This window comes from Lissotriton vulgaris, chromosome 2_1, assembly GCF_964263255.1.
Source record: "Lissotriton vulgaris chromosome 2_1, aLisVul1.2, whole genome shotgun sequence".
Lineage (NCBI taxonomy): Eukaryota > Metazoa > Chordata > Amphibia > Caudata > Salamandridae > Lissotriton > Lissotriton vulgaris.
In genome coordinates this window covers 422,229,362-422,250,890 of record NC_141687.1, presented here as the reverse complement: position 1 = coordinate 422,250,890, position 21,529 = coordinate 422,229,362, and the positions used below count along the sequence as shown (strand labels likewise).

Genomic DNA, 21,529 nt, shown 5'->3' with positions numbered 1-21,529 from the left:
GCTGTTTAGTTTTTGATCTGTCTACGGACTGTCTGAACAAATGCAAGGGAAACAAGATGACTGTCCTCACAGCTTTTTTCTGAAGGATTCCATCAATATCAATTGTATATGCTAAAATATGAAAAATCCACCAATCAGAATGCAAATGTTCCACAAAATTTCGGATTTTCATGTACATGTAAGATGGTTTTAATGTGACCAGAACCCCGAGATTGCAGTATTGGACCATATTAGATGTATTGGCCATTATGCATTTTTTAAATTGCATGTTTACTTTGGGGCGGGGATTCTGAAAATGTGTTTTCTTCAAATTGCAACTAGCAATGATTAACGATTACAATTAGAATATGTAGGGTTTACCTTTCATGAATAAATTGTTAATAATACACAAAGGACAATGGACAATGGTGATGGCCATATCATACATATGTAGCTCTGTGCCTGCAGCTTTAATAACCTTATTTTGGATTTTCCAAACTTGCTACATAATTTGCCAATAATTCAGAAAGACACCTCCATAGAAGAACGAGATGACACCCACTCCATGCTGTAAAACAATGTTTATTAGCATCGAGGTTGAGACCCCTACGTCTTTTCAAGCATAACACGGGTTTTTCTCAAAATATTAGTGTAACTACACACATAAACAATGGTAGGTTCAAAGAATAAAAAAAAAAAAAAAAGAAAAATGCTACAGAATAAGTACATTTTACATTACAATTAACAATCATTTCATCTCATTGTACTATGCCTTTCCTCCCACCATTAGCAAAGAATCATTTCTTGATATTGCATTTGGGATAACAGCATTTCATACCCTTCAGGGGTTTGATTGTTATGATAAGTTTTGAATGTTATTCTTTTACTCAGAAGTATTTACTAAAGAGGAACTGTGAGTAACTATTGCATTACCAATGGAGTAGTAGGCCTGGGCAGAATTTCAATTACAATGGAGTAATTGGAATAATTTTGGTAATTCTGTGTTACGCTTTGACGCAGAATCACTGAGAATTATGTGATTACTCTTTGCATAATTCATTTAAATTAACAAAAAAGCACATTTAGTGAGCATGAGTGGCCACTCGCTTTCACTATTTGTGTTCTCTTGCATTTAGTGCTATTTCTTATCATAAAATACAACCTCGCATCCATTTTGGAAGCAATGGGACATTTTTGTGCTAGAAAATCGCACGGAATGCAGAGTTACTCTTCTCACATAATTCAAGCGTAATCTTGTGGAATTTGTAGGTCATTCTGGGTGACTATGCAACACTGAAGTTTTTTTAGTGTAAGTTACTGTTAGTCTATAAATGGCAGGCATCTTGGTTTTATCAAGAAGTGCTTGCAATGTTTTTCAATGAACATTTAAATGAGCATTTGTAGTCAAAACAATATTAAACAAGTACCTTTTTAAATTCCCCAAGCAACATAATGCAGACCAACCACATGGCATTCCTACATTTCCAAGCTGAAAAGAAAAAGATCAAACTCTCGAAATAGTTAAAAAAACATTTTCTGGGGTCATATTATATAGGCCCCTAGAAAAATAGGGTTCTTTTTTTTAAGCAATTTTGGGGGGACTCTCGGTAGTCCCCATGTCACTTTAAACAGGGTGGGGCTGCCTGTACCCAACATATAGCACTGTCATGCATGAAACTATAATTAAATTAGTCCACAAAGGGTATTGTGGGACTCTGAATAAATGAGTGGCTCTGGCCACTCATTATTCTTTGTCCTATGGATATTTTTAAAATCATAGTTTTGTGGGTGTCCCGGTCCAACACGGGACATCCACAACTTTTCCATTTTGTCGGGGAGCGCTGGAGGAGTCTCGGCTCCCTGCAGCCCCAGGAGCCAGCCACTTTGATTTTTGATCGGTACACTTGTGTCTACCTTGGACCTTGGGCTCACACTTTTGCCTAAAAAGTTGGGGCCACAGGGGAGCCCTGCGGCCCCTGCTTGTTCTTTTGGTGTGAGCTGGCCACTTTGTTTCTAAATGGATATAGGAGCAACCATACCTGTCAACTCCACTTTGTGCCACAGAGGGTGCCCAGGGCTCTTCCTCCCCTGTTGGACCCCCCCCCCCCCCCCACCAGCACTCATTTTGGGTGCTGGTGGCTGCAGGAAACAAGCATGCTCCCACTGTGTGGGAGAATATTTTCTCTCTGCTCCCCAGAGGGACTAAATATTCTTCTCTGCCCATGATTGTGGGAAACGAACAAAACCAAATGTTGCTCCCACACAGTGGAAGCATCACTGCTCCTGCCAGAGATGGGAGCTAAAAAATATGAAAGTGCCCCTGGATAGGGGGTCTATAGGGACAAAATCAGCTCAGAGAGGGGGGCAGAAGGCTTCTTCCCAAAAAATATGAGTACAGCCCCAGGCGATGAGGTCAATAGGGAGACATGACCCCGTCCATTATTTTTTTTATGGGACTGTGGATCCACAGATTATCTGCAAATCCCTGATCCTGCAAACAAAAATAATGTTTTTGGCCCTAGTTGTCCTTGTGGGACCTTCACCTACAGGCTTACAGAGGGATGGTATCCCTACCCTGCCCCTTATATTTTTTTATGCATATTTGAAGGATCGTGGTCTTAGGGTCATATATATCAAGATTAGACATATCGATTACCTAATAATGATTCTGTGCAAATCACAATTAGGTTATTACTATATGAATGTATGTAACTCCATGAGATTCATATAACGTTTCCTAATGGGTCGCAAATCGATCAACCTCATTAATATTCATACAGTAGGTTGCAATTTGCGACCCATTAGGAAACGCAAAAATCACAGGAATGGTGGTCAGCTGGGGTCATCAAACCACCATGTCTACGATTGCTTTTAAATAAAGCACTCTTTTTTTTTAACGCAGCACGTTTGCTTTGAACGAAAACGGGACGTGTTTAAAAAAAAATCAAATGAAAAGTATTCATGCCAGTAGGCAGTGGTCTGTGGGATCACTGCCTGCTCTGAAAAAAGTTTTTGCTACCATTCACAAAAGGGAATGGGTCCCTTGGGGATCCCTTCCGATTTGCAAATGTGCTACCACCTACTTGAAGTAGGTGGTAAAATGCAAATGTTTTGTGACTGCATTTCGGTCACAAAACATTCCTACATACCACAGTGATTCGGTATTAGGAAGGGACTCCCTGAACACGCTCCTTCCTAATGCCGAATCTATATTTATTCACAATTCCAAATTGCAATTACGGTAGCATGTTACCAATTCGCAAATTAGGATTCTTACATACCAAAATGCATTTTTTTGGTGGCAAACAGCCCATCGGGCCAATGCGGCAGTATACATATGGACCTAAGTTTCAGAGTCCTGAAATGGCTGCCATCACATCTTGCAAGCCAACCAAATTTTATCAGTAGATCTTTTGGCTCTTTCAGATCCTCTGCGGTGTGATATATACATAAAGTATTAAACTTTGTCTTCTAAAATTTACTGAACGGATTCATACACTGAATTACAAAAAGCACACTTTCTGGACCAAGATCTAGCTTTATGCCAAATTGGGTGGAATTCCATTCAGCTGTCTATCTATCTATCTATCTATCTATCTATCTATCTATCTATCTATCTATCTATCTATCTATCTATCTATCTATCTATCTATCTATCTATCTATCTATCTATCTATCTATCTATCTATCTATCTATCTATCTATCTATCTATCTATCTATCTATCTATTTATCTAGCTACGAACATATGTATATATATATATATATATACATATGACCCACACTTAGCATTTTATCAGCACTTTTTGCACAGTACAGATACTAGACCCCAGTTGTTTACAATAATTCATGCTTCAGCCTATTTGAACAGTATTAGTCCTTCGTAGGTGACTATAGTTTTTGTAGCACTATGACGATGCACAAATTCAATTCAGGGATTTATCCCGTAATTGATTCATGCACTTATAACATGTTCGGCAATTAGAAATGGCATAGGCGTTAGTATTTGACACCTATGTGAGGTCGATAGCACTCAGTATGAATTTGAGGCTATAGGCACAGAAAAGTAGACGAATCCTGCTGGAAACGCCACTTGTGAAGCACAATATTTTACCAAAAATTACGGGGGGCGGACATCAACTCAATTATTTTGGTCTCCTTCACTTCTATGCGGGATATAGAGCCTGAATAAGTTAAATATATAGCCCTAGAAAAATGCAACAATAGGTATTACATCCATTAAGACCCCACAAAGAGGACAGGGGGAAGCTCAGAGGGGTAGACAAACAAATATAATCACCCACTGTTCAGGGAATTTGTTCAATTTGCACAATTGCATTTTTTGCACGTATGATCATTCAGATTTGTTTAAAATTTGTTTTATTTACATGTTTTTATGATCAAGTATTTTACTGTTACTATTATATTTTTATATTCAAATATTTATTTGTCTATTACGATGCATTAGGCTTTTATAATGCTAACCAATATATATTCGGGCTATTGAAAAACGAAATATTATATACCAATCAATGGAGGCCACCAATACAAAATGGAGAATGTTTAACAAAAAGTATTTTGTTTATGTCCATGATCAGTACTGTCACATGATGCACTCTCAATTTTGGCACTGACACTTTAAAAACTGCAACGTACCTGTAACTCATTGTCATGTGAACAAACCTCTGAGGAGGTGAAACGTCATGGCGGCAGTTTGCAACAAATAAAATACTCTGCATGAATCTCTGGTCCGTGTCTACGTTACTGCGGTGGGGACACGATTGCCTTCACTGACACTGTGGATCTTTTGATATATATATACAGCACTCTGGGAGCTGTAGTTGTGAGAGAGCTACAGTGGAGTTACATCCATGTGACCTGTGGTCAGTGGACTTCCGCCAATGGCGTGCTTCTGGACACTCAAAGGTGAGGATGGAGTCACTCTTTGCAAAGGCGGCATCATCTGAAGAAGGCCAATGAGCTGAAATGCATCATGCGTAAGCTGCATTTGAATAAATATCTTCCAAAGCTACCCCCTGTGTGGCCTCTCCCTGTTCTTCACGGAGCGGGATTCCTTTGGATATTGTTTGCGCCAGTCAGAGGCGCGTGAGAGGTCCCGTTACAAAAAGAGGCTGGAATCTTTCTGACATCCGCTGCACGCAGCGACAAGACGTTTTCAAGGGATTGAATTGTTTCCAGCACACCCTGAGGTGCACGCCCGCATCCTGAACTACTGCGTGGTGCAGCTTGTCACTGACAAGGAGACGGGTTCACTGGATTGCTGTCTTGTGGATCAGCAGGCGCACACACACCGCGAGGTTGTAACGTTTAAAGGGGACCGGAGGAAGATGAACTTTCATTTGGTGCAAAAACTCCTAATTTGACACTTTGCACCTTTCCAGAACTCAAAGCCTTTTATTATGAGGATTGATTTATTCAGCAACTGCCTACTAACAATTACCCAGTCATACAGCACGCTGGGAGCTGTAGTTGTGAGAGAGCTGCAGTCTAGTTACATCCATGTGACCTGTGGTCAGCGGACTTCCGCCTATGGCAGTGCCTCTGGACACTCAAAGGTGAGGGTGGAGTCACTCTTTGCTAAGGCAGCAGCATCTGAAGAAGGCCAATGAGCTGAAATGCATCATGCGTAAGCTGCATTTGAATAAAGATCTTCCAAAGCTACCCCCTGTTTGGCCTCTCCCTGTTCTTCACGGAGCGGGATTCCTTTGGATATATATATATATATATATATATTCTATCATCTGCCAAAAATTCATAAAAACGCAGTATCACCTCCGGGCAGACCCATCATTTCATCAAAGGGCAGTCTGACTGAAGCAATGTCTCAATACTTGGACAGCTTTTTGATTGAACATGTCAAAACTTTACCCTCCTACATAAGGGATACAACTAATACAACTAATTTCATCAGAATAATCTCAGATATGGTTTGGGAATCTGATATGTTGATGATTGTTTTGGATGTCACAGGGTTGTACATTGCATAGCTCATGAACATGGCATACAAGCAGTACAATATTTCCTCAAAACCCGCTCTTTAAAGTTCTTAAGGCATAATGTGATGCTGATCGAGTTTTGGACTTTCCGCCTAAACAACAATATTTTCTTGTTCCAAAAGCAATACTACAGACAAAGCAGGGGGACGGTTGTGGGAACCTGCTTTGCCCCCAGCTACGCAAACTTGTTAGTCGGCTGGTGGGAGAAGCAGGTCGCCTGGGCCAATGAGAACCAACACTGGGTCTCTTCAATAATCGGGTGGCACAGATCCTTTGATGACCTTTTCATCTCTTGGAAAGGTCCTAAAACTGAATCTGAATCTTATATAAGACACCTTAATAACAACACTGTCAATTTGCATTTCAGAGGTAACATCAGTAATACAGAGGTAGACTTTCTAGATCTCAAAGTCTTTGTTAAGGATGAAAAAATCTGCTCTTCATTATTCCGTAAAATCACTGCAGGGAATTCCACCTTGGAAGCCAACAGCTGCCATCCAAAACCTCCCAAGAATAGTATCCTTCACGGGGAATTACTACGCCTTAAGAGGAACTGTACATTAGAAAAAGATTTTGAGAGAGCAGCTCACGAATCAATACTAAGATTCAGAGCAAGGGGGTACTTGGATCAAATTCTAAAACAAGCCTATGATAAAGCTAAAAAAATTCCAAGACAAAACTCGCTAAAAGAGAAAAGCAGACTAAGCAGTAAGGATGACAATACCCCTCGTTTCATTACAACTTTCTCAAGTGACTCTAAACAAATCCAACAAACTATATCTCGTAATTGGCACATCTTGAAAGCAAACAGAATAATTGGAAGTGAGATATTGAGTTACCCTAAAATTACATATAAGAGAAATTGATCATTAAGGGACCTTCTGGTACACAGCCACTTTGATTCAGTTCCTAGGACACCTTGATTAAGCAATTTGACTGGATTTTTTCCATGTCAACTCTGTAAAACTTGTAAATCAAGCACTAAGATTACCACTTATCAAATACCAGGTACAACTACTATTAGGCAAATCAATAAATTCTTGACTTGTACCTCCCCATATTGCATATATTGCCTCATTATATTGGCAGTACGATACACCCGGGGAAAAGAAGAATACTCAAACATGCTAGAGCTATTCAGCACAAGACCCAAAATACCCTGCTGCGAGGCACTTCGCTCAAGAACACAAAAGTGATCATAATCTCTTACGGTTCTTTTGTTTAGATCAGGTTCCTATGAAAGTTCGGGGAGTAGACAGGAAGACCTAATTGCGGAGACTGTAATCGAGTTTTATCATTGATCTCCAAACCAAAACTCTGCAAGACCTTAACACCGAAGAAGAATTAGAGATCCATTTAGGAAAATAAGTAAACATATTGGGTTTTTTCTCCTCTGTTTACCCCTCCCCTGACAAATGATATTTGATTACCACTTTCTACCCTGTCACCCACTGATCACTTTTGCATGTTTGACCCATATTTCGTAGATTTAAAAAAAAATTGTAATTGGATGATTGCCATTCTTGTATATAAATTGATACTCATTTTTACGAAATTTGAACATATATAGCAACAATGAATTTGAGAATTGTTGATTGTTGCAAGTAAGAAACATGTATTCTACAGTAATTAATTTGGTTGAAAGTATGCATCTCAATGCCCATCCAGGGCTTAATTCTTGTTGATGGAAGACGGTCATCAATTACAGTGTGTGTAAATGTAAAGAGACAAGGTATACTCCAAGATGGCCGCTCCAAAAGTTAATGAACTGAAGTACATCTTTTATGTTGATTGTGCAGAAGGAAAGTACGTATTTTGAAGAATTCATGTGAAACTTTATTTAAAAAACCAAGTAACATATTGTGCAGTAACAGTTGGAAGAAGGCGCGATGCCGAAACGCGTCCTCTTTTCTGTTTAAAATACGAGATTAAAGTCGTATTTACCTGAACCACGGAGTGCAGTCCATTCTTTTGCCGCAGAAAAGGGAGCTGAGCAAGAATATATATATATATATATATATATATATATATATATATATATATATATATATATATATATATATATATATATATATATATTCTCAGTAACGCTGGTAGTCCCAAATGAGTCGCACACGAGACAGCAGAGAAAGGTTACCAGCCTTTTTAATTTCAGGTACGGAAGTACAACAGTGGCAGGTTATAATGTACAGCTTCCCCTTCAAGCCTGACGCGTTTCGAGTTTCCTCTTCCTCAGAGGCTGCCGGGAAAGTTCGTGCAGTGGCGGGCAGGCATACCCCCAATTAAATGCTTTGTCACGCCTTCATGGCGAAATACAAGAATTCTGGGATATGTAGTGGCAAAAAATTCTCCCTCAGATTGTGGCGCACTTATAACTGCTGTATTGGAGCCCTCAAGTGAGCCCCCGCCACGGTGTTCTTCCTCAATCCTGCTCTGTTGCTCCACAAGGAGGTGAGTCCATCCTCGTGGCCCCTTCAAGATTGCAGGTTGGTGCGGTACTCGGCGGATGGGTGTCCGCCATTTATTTTCCGTAACGCTGGTAGTCCCAAATGAGTCGCACACGAGACAGCAGAGAAAGGTTACCAGCCTTTTTAATTTCAGGTACGGAAGTACAACAGTGGCAGGTTATAATGTACAGCTTCCCCTTCAAGCCTGACGCGTTTCGAGTTTCCTCTTCCTCAGAGGCTGCCGGGAAAGTTCGTGCAGTGGCGGGCAGGCATACCCCCAATTAAATGCTTTGTCACGCCTTCATGGCGAAATACAAGAATTCTGGGATATGTAGTGCCAAAAAATTCTCCCTCAGATTGTGGCGCACTTATAACTGCTGTATTGGAGCCCTCAAGTGAGCCCCCGCCACGGTGTTCTTCCTTAATCCTGCTCTGTTGCTCCACAAGGAGGTGAGTCCATCCTCGTGGCCCCTTCAAGATTGCAGGTTGGTGCGGTACTCGGCGGATGGGTGTCCGCCATTTATTTTCAGTAACGCTGGTAGTCCCAAATGAGTCGCACACGAGACAGCAGAGAAAGGTTACCAGCCTTTTTAATTTCAGGTACGGAAGTACAACAGTGGCAGGTTATAATGTACAGCTTCCCCTTCAAGCCTGACGCGTTTCGAGTTTCCTCTTCCTCAGAGGCTGCCGGGAAAGTTCGTGCAGTGGCGGGCAGGCATACCCCCAATTAAATGCTTTGTCACGCCTTCATGGCGAAATACAAGAATTCTGGGATATGTAGTGCCAAAAAATTCTCCCTCAGATTGTGGCGCACTTATAACTGCTGTATTGGAGCCCTCAAGTGAGCCCCCGCCACGGTGTTCTTCCTCAATCCTGCTCTGTTGCTCCACAAGGAGGTGAGTCCATCCTCGTGGCCCCTTCAAGATTGCAGGTTGGTGCGGTACTCGGCGGTAATTTCAGGTCCCGGCAGCCTCTGAGGAAGAGGAAACTCGAAACGCGTCAGGCTTGAAGGGGAAGCTGTACATTATAACCTGCCACTGTTGTACTTCCGTACCTGAAATTAAAAAGGCTGGTAACCTTTCTCTGCTGTCTCGTGTGCGACTCATTTGGGACTACCAGCGTTACTGAAAATAAATGGCGGACACCCATCCGCCGAGTACCGCACCAACCTGCAATCTTGAAGGGGCCACGAGGATGGACTCACCTCCTTGTGGAGCAACAGAGCAGGATTGAGGAAGAACACCGTGGCGGGGGCTCACTTGAGGGCTCCAATACAGCAGTTATAAGTGCGCCACAATCTGAGGGAGAATTTTTTGGCACTACATATCCCAGAATTCTTGTATTTCGCCATGAAGGCGTGACAAAGCATTTAATTGGGGGTATGCCTGCCCGCCACTGCACGAACTTTCCCGGCAGCCTCTGAGGAAGAGGAAACTCGAAACGCGTCAGGCTTGAAGGGGAAGCTGTACATTATAACCTGCCACTGTTGTACTTCCGTACCTGAAATTAAAAAGGCTGGTAACCTTTCTCTGCTGTCTCGTGTGCGACTCATTTAGGACTACCAGCGTTACTGAAAATAAATGGCGGACACCCATCCGCCGAGTACCGCACCAACCTGCAATCTTGAAGGGGCCACGAGGATGGACTCACCTCCTTGTGGAGCAACAGAGCAGGATTGAGGAAGAACACCGTGGCGGGGGCTCACTTGAGGGCTCCAATACAGCAGTTATAAGTGCGCCACAATCTGAGGGAGAATTTTTTGGCACTACATATCCCAGAATTCTTGTATTTCGCCATGAAGGCGTGACAAAGCATTTAAGTGGGGGTATGCCTGCCCGCCACTGCACGAACTTTCCCGGCAGCCTCTGAGGAAGAGGAAACTCGAAACGCGTCAGGCTTGAAGGGGAAGCTGTACATTATAACCTGCCACTGTTGTACTTCCGTACCTGAAATTAAAAAGGCTGGTAACCTTTCTCTGCTGTCTCGTGTGCGACTCATTTGGGACTACCAGCGTTACTGAAAATAAATGGCGGACACCCATCCGCCGAGTACCGCACCAACCTGCAATCTTGAAGGGGCCACGAGGATGGACTCACCTCCTTGTGGAGCAACAGAGCAGGATTGAGGAAGAACACTGTGGCGGGGGCTCACTTGAGGGCTCCAATACAGCAGTTATAAGTGCGCCACAATCTGAGGGAGAATTTTTTGGCACTACATATCCCAGAATTCTTGTATTTCGCCATGAAGGCGTGACAAAGCATTTAATTGGGGGTATGCCTGCCCGCCACTGCACGAACTTTCCCGGCAGCCTCTGAGGAAGAGGAAACTCGAAACGCGTCAGGCTTGAAGGGGAAGCTGTACATTATAACCTGCCACTGTTGTACTTCCGTACCTGAAATTAAAAAGGCTGGTAACCTTTCTCTGCTGTCTCGTGTGCGACTCATTTGGGACTACCAGCGTTACTGAAAATAAATGGCGGACACCCATCCGCCGAGTACCGCACCAACCTGCAATCTTGAAGGGGCCACGAGGATGGACTCACCTCCTTGTGGAGCAACAGAGCAGGATTGAGGAAGAACACCGTGGCGGGGGCTCACTTGAGGGCTCCAATACAGCAGTTATAAGTGCGCCACAATCTGAGGGAGAATTTTTTGGCACTACATATCCCAGAATTCTTGTATTTCGCCATGAAGGCGTGACAAAGCATTTAATTGGGGGTATGCCTGCCCGCCACTGCACGAACTTTCCCGGCAGCCTCTGAGGAAGAGGAAACTCGAAACGCGTCAGGCTTGAAGGGGAAGCTGTACATTATAACCTGCCACTGTTGTACTTCCGTACCTGAAATTAAAAAGGCTGGTAACCTTTCTCTGCTGTCTCGTGTGCGACTCATTTGGGACTACCAGCGTTACTGAAAATAAATGGCGGACACCCATCCGCCGAGTACCGCACCAACCTGCAATCTTGAAGGGGCCACGAGGATGGACTCACCTCCTTGTGGAGCAACAGAGCAGGATTGAGGAAGAACACCGTGGCGGGGGCTCACTTGAGGGCTCCAATACAGCAGTTATAAGTGCGCCACAATCTGAGGGAGAATTTTTTGGCACTACATATCCCAGAATTCTTGTATTTCGCCATGAAGGCGTGACAAAGCATTTAATTGGGGGTATGCCTGCCCGCCACTGCACGAACTTTCCCGGCAGCCTCTGAGGAAGAGGAAACTCGAAACGTGTCAGGCTTGAAGGGGAAGCTGTACATTATAACCTGCCACTGTTGTACTTCCGTACCTGAAATTAAAAAGGCTGGTAACCTTTCTCTGCTGTCTCGTGTGCGACTCATTTGGGACTACCAGCGTTACTGAGAATATATATATATATATATATATATATATATATATAATGGATGGGACAGATTTAATAAAAATACAAAAAAAAATTGTGTTAACTTGATTACAGAGATGCATATGCCTCCTCTGTAAAATATGCGCATATGCATATTATGTAAAGAGCAAAAATACATGGAAAGCTGAAAAGGTGTGTTTTGAATATAACAATTTAATATAAGTACATTTCCGAGTTTATGTTTGTTTTGTGATATGCAGTCAGTTTGTGGTATATTTTGTTCTTTCATTAGAAGGACATTTGGGAGAACATAGTTGCAATAAATATGCTGAGCAATTAATACATTGAGCAACTGTAACATACATAATATTTGTTAAAGGATTTCAACATGTTTTGCTTCAAATATTCTTATATTTTTCATTTTAATGTTTATGTTTTCTCATAGCGGCGCTCATATCCTTTTAGATGATGAGACAGATTTAGGATATGTTGAGGATGGGACACCCTGTGGCCCATCTATGATGTGCCTGGACAGGAAGTGCCTACCTATTCAGTCCTTAAACATCAGCAACTGTGCTATGGGCTCGAATGGCAAAGTTTGCTCAGGACACGGGGTAAGTTTCTCATTAAGCCTTTTCGTTTTGAATGGTGTAAATATCACAAAAATGAAATTCAGACCTCTTTGTTGGCAATCGTATAAACCCATCTCAACTCACTTATTGGCACTAGGCATTGTAGACTGCAGGCACAGATGGATCAAGATCTACAAAGGTTACCTGGATTGAGTTCCAAATTGGAAAATTCTGACTTGAGCACTTATTGACAGAAATGATAACTGTCTTTCTCAAGAAGCTTGGTAATTGTCCCTGTATTTCAGTCAGGACACTCCTCTTGCTCTAAACCAGCAGCACACTCTGGAAAGGAGAAACCATCTGGGGGCTTGGCATTAGGGGCTAAAACCATTCTGTGTTCTTAGATTATAGAAATGAGAATCAATTCCAGTGATGGTATGGGTGTTATTTTAGAGCTATCTAAGAGTTACAGGTTTCAGGTCTTTAATGTTATAATAGAGTACTAGACTGCAATAGAGAGGCAGTTACATTTCAAAAACTTGAATGTTTTTTAGCATATGGCTGAGATACCCGCCACCCCCTTTCAACACAATCCCCAAGAATTGGGAAACCGGAAACCGTTCTTGAACTTTTGGAAGGCGGGAAGGGAGTCACCCTTCCCGGCCGTATTTATTAAAATATGAAACAAAATTAAAACATTAAAATAACAGTTTCATATTATGTACAATTTCATTTCCACATTACGATGTTTGGCTAACCTTAACAGATCTCTAATACAAAGGTTCTCCTAGCCGAACTAACATCCTACAAAACATTTGACTTGAAATTGTACATCCTAACGTTAAGGGCCAACGGCAAGGTCGTAACCGGTGTCAGATCCCTAAACCAGAAATACCCCCCTCACTTGTGAGAGGAGTGACCGCACAGAGGCGTACCTCAAGTGCATCTACCAATTTCCCTTTGTACTTGACGGGGGCCCCAATAAACTCGACGCCATTTAACGGTCGTTCGAGGACTCGTGTGAGGTGTCTAAAAGGTAGCGTAAACCCCCTCCCGCACCCCACACAACTTACCCATCTGCCGTCGCAGATGTCCTGGCCCCGGGAAATTCCCCAGGAGGGGCCGTAGCCCCTCCTATCCAGGAAGGGGCCTTGACCACCTTTCCTTTCCTTCCGGCGGCCTCTCCTTAGACAGGACCGCCTCCCCATTGAGGGGCCAATTGGCCACCTCCCCCGCGCGCTCCCATCCGTAATGGGTGACGCCCCCTCATAGGGATCTTCGAATTACTGCTCACCGATCATGACCTTACCGCCACAGGCCGGATAGTTGACCGGCTATCCGGACCCCCCACAACACTCCTGCCTAAAGGTCATGTCATAAAGTCTTTAGCCAGGCTATCAGGTCTCCTATGAGTAACTCGTTCCCCATCCGGGACAAATGAACACCATCCCCCAAATACATACTGTCCCCTTTAATACAACCATGCGAAATAGAATGCAGTGTACTTGAACGGAACAATCTATTCACTTTATTATTAATTTTCCTTACTGAATGATTCAGAGCAGAAACAGAAATAGCCCCCCGCCACACTTTCCGTGGGATCATATGGGACCATGCAATTGTGCACCCTGGAACTCTTCTCGCCAACCAACTTACCGTGGAAAGCATCGCCTCAAGAAGAAGTCGTCTACCAGTGGTCACCAAATCATTGCCCCCAAGATGTACTATGACTACAGACGGCGGTGACCTCGTCCGCCCTAACAAACCCTCAAAAAATGATTGAAACTGGTCAATACAGAGCCCGCCCTTTCCGTAGAAGGACACACTGTACCCGTATTCCCCAGCCACGTGAATCATGTCACCTGCTTTGAATACGTCCGCGGCACGCCTCACGTATGAGTGGCCCACGACCCACACCTCTTTTTTCACAGCCGGTGATGTCTGACCGCTGGCCCCCCGGTGTCGGGTCGACTGCACAGTCCGCCCCGCCTCGTAGGCTTGCGCAACTGAAAACCAAACAAAAACAAGAAGCGTGAGTACATCATTACAGCTTCACAACATGAGCAACCGCACATACCTCTTATAACAGTTCGAGGACCAACGCCCCACACGTTTTACTTGTTCAACATTCAGACCCCTGGCTGTAGCCTCTGTAGCAGCCCCTATCCGAAAGGAATGGGTCCCAAAGTCGCCGGGGTTCAAGCCCGCGGCCGAAATCGACATCGCAAGCACCCGCTGAAACTGAAACCTCGTCAGTGGGGTGACGTCAGCGTGTCTTAACAAGGTCCCCCCCCATGCTGCCACCCTCTGCGCTAAATATTCCTCTACGCACACAACAGGGCACATGGAAGACCCGGGGATCCTCTGAATGATTACGCAGTCCCCGATTGCACCCTGATCGGATTTGGACCTGACAAACGAGACCGTCATCGTCTCCTCCCTGACCTGAATGTGTTCCCGGCACAGTCCCCCCATCGTATCCTGCTTGTTCTTTGCCACTAATTCGCTTACCCGCATAGCCCCATGGAATGCTAATGCAAATGCGGCTCGGAACAACACTGCTTCGTACTGGGATGAACATGTTACCGGTAGCACGGACAATAACAGGGTCAACCTATCCAGACCTATCGGGTGCCTATCGTCTACTCTGCGACCCTCAAGGCGTTGCCACCCACGTAGCGCTTTCTGCACAACGAAAGACGCTGTCGGGTCCTGGATCCCATGAGCCCTTGCCATAAAGGAAATGGCGGCCCGATGCCTCTGGGCCGTAGCTACTGACTTGCCTGCCTGATGTAAAGAGAGCAGGAATCTCACTACAAACTCTTCCTGACCCCAAAGCTCCCCCCCCGGCAGTACCCAAAAAGGCCCAATAGGAACGGAACGCCCCTTCATATGCCTTCCTCGTCCTGGGTGCTAAACTCTCTCCCACAAGGTTTTGTAGTTCGGGGCACCGAGAGACCATAGAGCTTCGGGAAAGGGTGCCGCCACCGGGTCCGCTGTGGGCAGAAAACCCCAGAAGGCCTGCATACGGAAACGAGAAAGCGCATCAGCCGCTTGGTTCATCACCCCCGGCACGTGTCGCGCCCTAAACAGTACATTCAGTTGCATGCATAACAACACAATTTCCTTGAGCAATCTCAGAATCAATTTGCATCGTGCTGCCTGACTATTGATACACTCAACCACGGTCATGTTATCAGACCAGAACACCACAGAGTGATCCCTAAACCCTTCTGGCCATGTTTTCAAAGCCACCAGAATAGGGAACAGTTCGAGAAAAGCAATGTTACTCGTCAACCCGCACTCATGCCACCATGACGGCCATTTTTGAGCCGACCATTGTGTACCCAATATGGCGCCAAAACCCATACTCCCCGCCGAGTCTGTCCAAAGCCCCAACTCCTCGGAAGACACCGCTGGTTTGTTCCAGACAATTCGACCATTGAAATCCGCCAGGAATGCAATCCAAATGCGCATGTCCTGGCGAACCTCTGCCGAGAGTCTCGTGCGATGATGTCCTTCCTTCAAGCCGACCATGGATTGTGCAATCGAGCGGGAAAAAGGGCGCGCCATCGGCATTACTCTTAGGGCAAAATTCAACTGACCCACCACCTGTTGCAATTGATGCAGGTTTACTTTCGTTGCACGAATACATGTCTCAAGGGAAAACCTGAATTTTAACACTTTTTCCTTGGGTAATCGAAAACAACCTTCCACCGAGTCGAGCTCGATCCCCAGAAACTCGATCAAGGTTGAGGGACCCACAGTCTTACCTGGCGCCAATGGCACACCGAATTGATTCATTAGGACACAAAATTCATGTAAAGCCTGTCCACACTCAGAATCCCCGGCTGCCCCCAAAAACAGAAAGTCATCGAGATAGTGCATAACATGTTGAAAACCTGTCTTCCTCGTGAATACCCACTGCAGAAAACAACTGAACTTCTCGAAATAGGCACATGAAATCGAGCATCCCATTGGCATACATCTATCCATGTAATAGCGACCCTGAAACTGAAAACCAAGGAGACGCTGATCGTCTGGGTGTACCGGGAGCAACCGGAACGCTGACTCGATGTCCGATTTGGCCATCAGCGTCCCGGGCCCCAGGCGATTCAACATGGCAACGGCCTCGTCGAAAGATGCGTACCGCACCGAACATACTTCCGGGTCTATCGCGTCATTCACGGAAAGACCACGTGGGGCTGACAAATTATGTATCAGCCGAAACTCACCCGGGTCCTTCTTGGGGACCACCCCTAGAGGAGAACACACAAAGTTAGCAACCGGTGGCAAATCGAATGGACCGGCGACACGACCTCGAGTCACCTCTTTCCCAATCTTTACCTGCACCACCGCCGTGTGCTGTAAGACCGACATTTGATTCTTACAGTTTGGTACCCCCTGAAAATCCCCCACTGGGATGCGGAAACCATATGAAAACCCGTTCCGTAACACCCCAGCGGAAGCATGATCCGGGTATTCGCTGAGCCAAGGAATCATTGCCATGGTATCAATCGGGGTCGGTAAAGGCGCCCCTCGGACTATATTAGACCTGTTTGGCGCCTCCCTTACCACCGTTATAACCCGTTTTGGCTCTGCACATGGACTCAGGATGGGATGGCTGCCCGCACCCCCCACACTCATGTCTGAATTTGCATGACCCCTGGGGCCTAGTACATTTGCCTCTGTTAAAATTCCAACAGATCCCCCTTTTACCTGTGTTGCCACTCGGCTTCGAGTGGTACTCGTTACCTGCACCCGTCCGAAAGGGTGTCCCAGAGTTTTGGCGGGAGGATTCCCCCCCGTTACTCCCTACCAATGGCACCTTCAACATCCCTGTACTCTCCATTTTTTGCCAAGACACGGAGTCGTAACAATCCCAAGACAACAATGGGTTGTGCTCTTTAGCTTTTCTAAACAGATTGTCATAGCAGAACCACTGATTGCCCCCATATGCCACAGAATACTCCATAATACGCGACTGATAAATGGGTAACTCGGTCAACAACTCGGGCCTGCGCTCACCCATGATGGAAGTAAAAATACCCCACGCTCTGCCCCAAGTACCAATGGTCTCGTCGACCTTAAAGGCGGCCATTTTTGCGCGCCAAACACTCGGATGCATGAGCTCCTTTTGACTCTTCCCATGCTCGATCTCGTAATGGTCGGTAAGCAATGAAAACATGTTTACATATTTATCCGCCCAAATCAATTCCTTGATTTCTTGTGGGACGTGCTGGGCAATCTTCTCCTTTCGAGAAGGTACAGACCCCTCCCCCGCAATCGGCAATGGCCTCTTACCTGAAGTAGACCCCGCGCTTGTCGCCGAACTTGGGCCTGCTGTACTTCCAGCCGCCGGAACCTGTGGGGGAACAGAAGATGGCGCCTTCGCAGCCTCCCTAGATTCCCGCAGTTGCCTCATTACTGCCCGGGCGTCGTCAGCCGTGGCGCCCTCGCTATCGTTTCCCAACCACGCTGCCAATTGTGCCGCTAACTCGGGGGGCATATCCTCCCTGTTCACGGGGGTGACCACCACAGGGATTGGATTCCCCTCTTTCGGCACCGGGGTTGGCTCCTCTCGTAGGGTTTCGGGAACCGGGGTCTCTCCCCCAAGTGCTCCCCTTCTGGGCCTCTTGCTTTTTCCACCGGGGATTGTTCCCTGCAAAGGCCGTTTCGGTCCTCCCTCCCCGTCCTTAGCCTCAACCTTTTTCTTCAGATCGGCTATCTCCTTCATGAGCATGCGGAGCATCTCCTCGGTACCGACCCGCTTTCCGACTTTCTTGGGCATTCTCAGACGGGATATCTGTAAGACAAAAGAAAGATTACAACGCTCAAAATTGGCTCTTCGTTCCGTCTCGAGCTCACGTGCAGCGGGGAGGTGCAGCTTCAGAGCACAGGAACAAGAGGATGCTTTCTTGGCTTCCGCTCCTTTTATCCGTCTTCAGGGTGGGCGTGAACCCGCCCCCGCCTGCTTCCGAGGGCGTGGCCGGCCGCGTCGGTGTCTAGGCCAGCCCACTCTAGGGCGGGAAAAAGGCGTGCCCCGGCTACGCCGCTTCGGGCATACCAGCCGAGACTCGCCTCCCGCCCAAGATGGCTTCCCGGGGGGATCAAGGTACTCCACCATACGTTCGGGGGGACCGAATGGTCGCCCCTTTCCATAAGATCTGCAAAAGGTCTTGTAATGATTGTTTACGATCTTAACCTTACATTTGGCACTGAGGTTGTCTAAAGATACCTGTGATTTAGAGTATTTCATCCAACCACAGGCTTGGGTAGACCACTTTATCTCACTTTACAGTTACGCAAATGAGAATGCCGCTTATTCTGTAGATGAGGATTAAGGTGTGTCCACCATTGGTCATATCCTTTAGGAAAACCATATGTGCAATTCACATTATGAACACAGGCAAAGCAATGGGATCAGATAAAATCCTGGGTCATTTATGCCTAGCACATCCAGAAATCTGGACGCATTATATCAATTGTATTTCACATTCGATTCTTGTGGGAGCAGGCATGCCTAGCTCATGGGATACTGAAGAGATTATCCTGTTATATTAAAAGGGTCCTAGGGCATGTCCCAATAACTATCAAATGTTTAGTCTCTTGGACAGCCTGCAGAAGGTTTTTGGTAGACAGATACTGAAGCTGCTGCAGGACTGGATTTATGGTAATACCATCTTGTCAGACTATCAGGCGGGCTTCAGGTTGGGCATGAATACAATCAATCAGATCCTCCAGTTTTGTTCCACCTACTGGAAGACCATTATGATTTTATGATCAACAGCAGCATGATCGGCCTTTGATCTGATCTCCAGGTTAAAGCTATGGACTATCCTAGATGAAATAGGTCTAGCAGGCAATTTGTTATCTACAGTAATTCAGCTACACTCACAGAACTGTGTCCAATTCAGGTAGGGCAAGGATGGCCAACTAACTGAGTGCATTAAGAACCTGAGGGGTGTTAGGTAAGGGTGATTCTTAGTCCAGACACTATTTCTCGTTGTATATCAATGGAGTAGTAAAATATCATGATAAAGATCATAGTAATGCATCCAGGATAAGAGGGCAGAGAGTTTCTGCCCTCCAGTTCGTCGATGACTTCCTCATGTTATCAAAATCTCCCCTAGACCTGCAGCAGTTGCTAAGAAAGTTTGACCTGTTTTTCCACTCTGAGTATCTGGGTATAAAACTTTCCCATAATCTATTTCGACTTCCTCAGATGCAAAAAAGTCGAGTAGGTTTAATCAATCATTCGTCTATAAGGTGCTGAAATATGGCATTATGCCAATTGAAATCTGTTAGCAGGTGCTGAGAGTAGATTTTTCAGACCCCTCATTTCATTGCCACAGAGTACCTGGACTTTCTTTGCCTAGATTTAGTTCATAGGCAGATAAGACTTTGGTATCTGACCTCTATTATATTGTCATCATTTATGAACAAGTGAAGATCTTTACCTCTTTACAGCAATGATTAAAGATGTTTTGAAGCTCCTAGGCAGTTAGAAATCCCTTGGCTGCACTTTGTGAAGTCATATCTGCTACAATCAGGCCTTGAAAGACTTGAGGGTCTGATTTCAATCTCCACAAATGCTATTAAATGCATTTGAGAAACATGAGATGGAGGAGATTTGCCGATCAAGCCAGCAGGGGGGTTTAGTTGAAAACGTCCTGGGAATAAACATTTTCAATCATGTGAGGTATTTTGGGGATTTAGTACCCCTAGCAAAAAAGCTCTTTTAACAGTTTAGATATGGTATTGGAACATTAAAATATTTTGCAAAAAAGGGAGATGCCACCATACTCTGCCCTGCATGTAGAATAGAAGAAGAGATTGTAGAGCTTACTATGTTCTTTTGCAGGGCATATAGAATACAGATGAAGAAGTGGATAGCCCATTCTGTTGAAGAATTGGCACCACAAGAATTAAAATCAAGTCAAATAACTTTATTGAATCTAGTTGTTGAAACTAGGCCCTAAAAAGTACAATATAATACATTACAATACAATGATATCAAGACATGTTAAAACAATACAAATGGTAAAAAATATTAGATTTAAGAACTTCATAATGCTTAGGCAGCTTAAGATGTCAACAATTATCATAATTAAAAAAAGTTTGGTATTATTCGAAAGTGCACATTTTAAGCCCTCCTACACTGTTAAAACAACTGCAAGGAGAGGAGAACAAAAGCCTCAAATAAATGGGACCACTATGTTCTCCTACTGGTGCAAATAGTAAAAAAAAAAATACCTCAGCGTAGCACTGCAAATCAAAATAAACCCAGACATATCATTTAGAGTCATTTTCTTAAATCTTCTGGATCTTGATTACAAGCCTGAGATGAGCATAAACTGTTGCTTTTGTTTCATAGGGTCAAGACGTTGAAGGGAATAAAGTGCCTGTGAGCACTGTTTTATGGAGTGTTAATTCAAGAGGGCTTTGATAGTGCAGTGTCTGGGTTTAGAATAAAAACAACAAAAGAACATTATAAGTTAAGTACTTTCTGGGGAAACCTGCTCGCAAGGGCACAATTATGCTCAATTGTTACAGTGGGGAAAGGAAACTAAATTATGGAATAGGTTTAATCTGAACCTCAGGAGAATAAAGTGCTGTTAGTGCTGTGCATTAAATAGCAGAAAGGCCTGGGACCATCGATGGGGCCAGCGATAGGTCAGAAATTACATATAGCAATGTTCTAGTTTATTTCCACCTAGTAGCCCCATGCAGTGTGTAACACATATCTTTCATTGCCCAATTGCCCAAGGTAGATACGTTTGTGAGGTCTTCAAACAAATGTGGTATGGTCAGGGCCATCGCTGTGCCCTGACTTCACTCAGCCATTGGATCTCAAGACTGCAGTTCATAATAAGCAGTCATCAATTATTGATCTGTTTAATTTTGGTGCCTCATTGGTCCAGACTCTGTGCCACAACTAACATGGACAGGTCCGTATTTTATCCTCCAAGGTAAACAGCATTAGCTGCTTATGGCAGATGAAGGTGGCAGTACCTTGGGGTAGTGAAAGTAAACAACAGGCAAACCTATTTTCAGTAGCCTGCAAAGCAATTGCATTATGAATTTCCCAGACCCTTGTTACATACCCCGGCATGCTTGCACTTTTTGCCTGATAGATTGACTGCATGTGGTGATTAGATCTTTTGCTAGGTTTCA

General features: G+C 44.6%; 1 protein-coding gene across 2 annotated transcripts in view; it reads left to right on the top strand.

Moving 5' to 3' along the window:
- ADAM23 (ADAM metallopeptidase domain 23) overlaps positions 1-21,529 on the top strand; it is a 711,121-nt gene that overhangs the window by 630,544 nt on the left and 59,048 nt on the right. For both annotated transcript variants that reach the window (XM_086955318.1, XM_086955319.1), the window contains exon 23: positions 12,226-12,394. In XM_086955318.1, the coding sequence (XP_086811444.1) occupies positions 12,226-12,394 (169 nt within the window). The remainder of the gene's footprint in view (positions 1-12,225; positions 12,395-21,529) is intronic.